At 59.7% G+C, this 1,435-nt stretch overlaps 1 protein-coding gene across 1 annotated transcript in view; it reads right to left on the bottom strand.

The window, feature by feature from the left end:
- LOC103770967 (NF-kappa-B inhibitor epsilon-like) overlaps positions 1-1,233 on the bottom strand; it is a 3,588-nt gene extending 2,355 nt beyond the window's left edge. The window contains exons 1-2 of the mRNA XM_008938251.1: positions 839-1,233; positions 433-535 (exon numbers count right to left, since the gene is read on the bottom strand). Of these exons, the coding sequence (XP_008936499.1) occupies positions 433-535; positions 839-1,233 (498 nt within the window). The remainder of the gene's footprint in view (positions 1-432; positions 536-838) is intronic.
- Positions 1,234-1,435: the final 202 nt, after the last annotated feature.

Here is a 1,435-nt window from a genome sequence, read left to right as displayed (position 1 = left end):
GCCCACACAGGAGCCTGTCCCAGGGTGTGGCTGGCACCCAGGAGTAACCTGCAGGAGATGGCTTGCTACTCTGCCCCCCACCTCAGTTCAAGGATCACCCATGGGGGCAGATCTCATTCTCCCAGGTTATCTACCCTGCCACACTCAATTTGTGCCTGCTCCACCCACCAGGGCTGTCTGCAACATCCCTGGGCCTCACAAAGGACCCTTTTCACCCTTGGGTGCTGGGAGCTGTCACACCTGTCTCTCAGGCTACCTCCCACCCCCTTCTTTCCCTCCCTGAAAAGGGGCTGCTTACACGGGACCTTCACCCTGCTCTGGAGGAAGCCAGGGGGAGGTCTTGGGGAAATAGCAGATGGATTTGGCATCTATCCAGGGAGCTGCCTGCAGCACCTGCCTGCCTCTCATCTTCTGCCTGTCACATTCACATACCTGGAAAAGATCATTTTGGATCTCCAGCACCTCCCTGGGCAGCTGAGCAATGCAGCAGAGTGCTACGGCTGGTACGCAGTGGATAATGGCCAGGTGAACCAATCTACAGAGGGGACAAAGAAAATGGAAAAGGAAACAAAAATAAAATTGAGTCCCAAATTCCATGATCAGGAGCAGAGATCCTCCACTGCTGCGTGGAGGAATAACCTCCCCGCCTCCACCAGTCTCCTTCCTTTCTCAACAGCTCAGAGCTCCTTCATCCTGCCCTCTCCCTGGGGAAGCTCTGCAGCAGGGCAAGGCAGGAACACGGCCTGAGGCTTCCCAAGGCAGTCCTTTGCACTGTTCCCCACGGGAATGGATCCTCCTGTCTCTGCTAAGCACCACAGGGTCTTCCTTTGGATCTCACAGCACGTGCAGGGCTTGGACCTGGCACTGCCCAAAGCCAGGCTTCCAACCGAGGCAAGCCTGAAGAGCCTGTGACACGTTTCGCAGAGCCCAAGGGCCACGTCTGGTGGCTGCAGAGGGAGGTCTGGGCTCTGGCAGCCGCCTGGGGAATTCCGGTTCCCCGCTGCCGGCCACGCACCACACTTCTTCTTTCCCTTCTACAAAGGCAGGCAGCCAAAGCCAGACGGAAGCCCAGCGCCAGTCCGGGATCACCTGCACGGCGCAGTCCCCATGCCAGCCGATCTGCTGGCCTGCACCGATTTCCTGTTCTCCCCCCACATCCTTCCCTTTTGGCACTGCCACGGCAGGGCTGGCACGCAGCCCACCAGCGCAGAGGAACGCCAGAGGTGCAGCCATCGGACTTCGGTGGCCAGAAGGGAGCCCTGGGGCTCAGGACCGTGGCTCCCATAGCCATGAGGTGGCCGGGCAGCACACAGTGGCCCCCAGCCCAAGGAGAGGTTTTATTTCCAGTTGGGTCTGATGCTGGCCCCTGGCACAGTCAGAACAGAAGCGAGAGTGCGACGGAGGCAGAGCCGAGCGGGAATTTCCAGCCCTCGCC

This window comes from Merops nubicus, unplaced genomic scaffold, assembly GCF_000691845.1.
Source record: "Merops nubicus isolate BGI_N331 unplaced genomic scaffold, ASM69184v1 scaffold27440, whole genome shotgun sequence".
NCBI lineage: Eukaryota > Metazoa > Chordata > Aves > Coraciiformes > Meropidae > Merops > Merops nubicus.
Note: the sequence above shows the minus strand (reverse complement) of the source record. Positions and strands in the feature narration are given on the sequence as shown.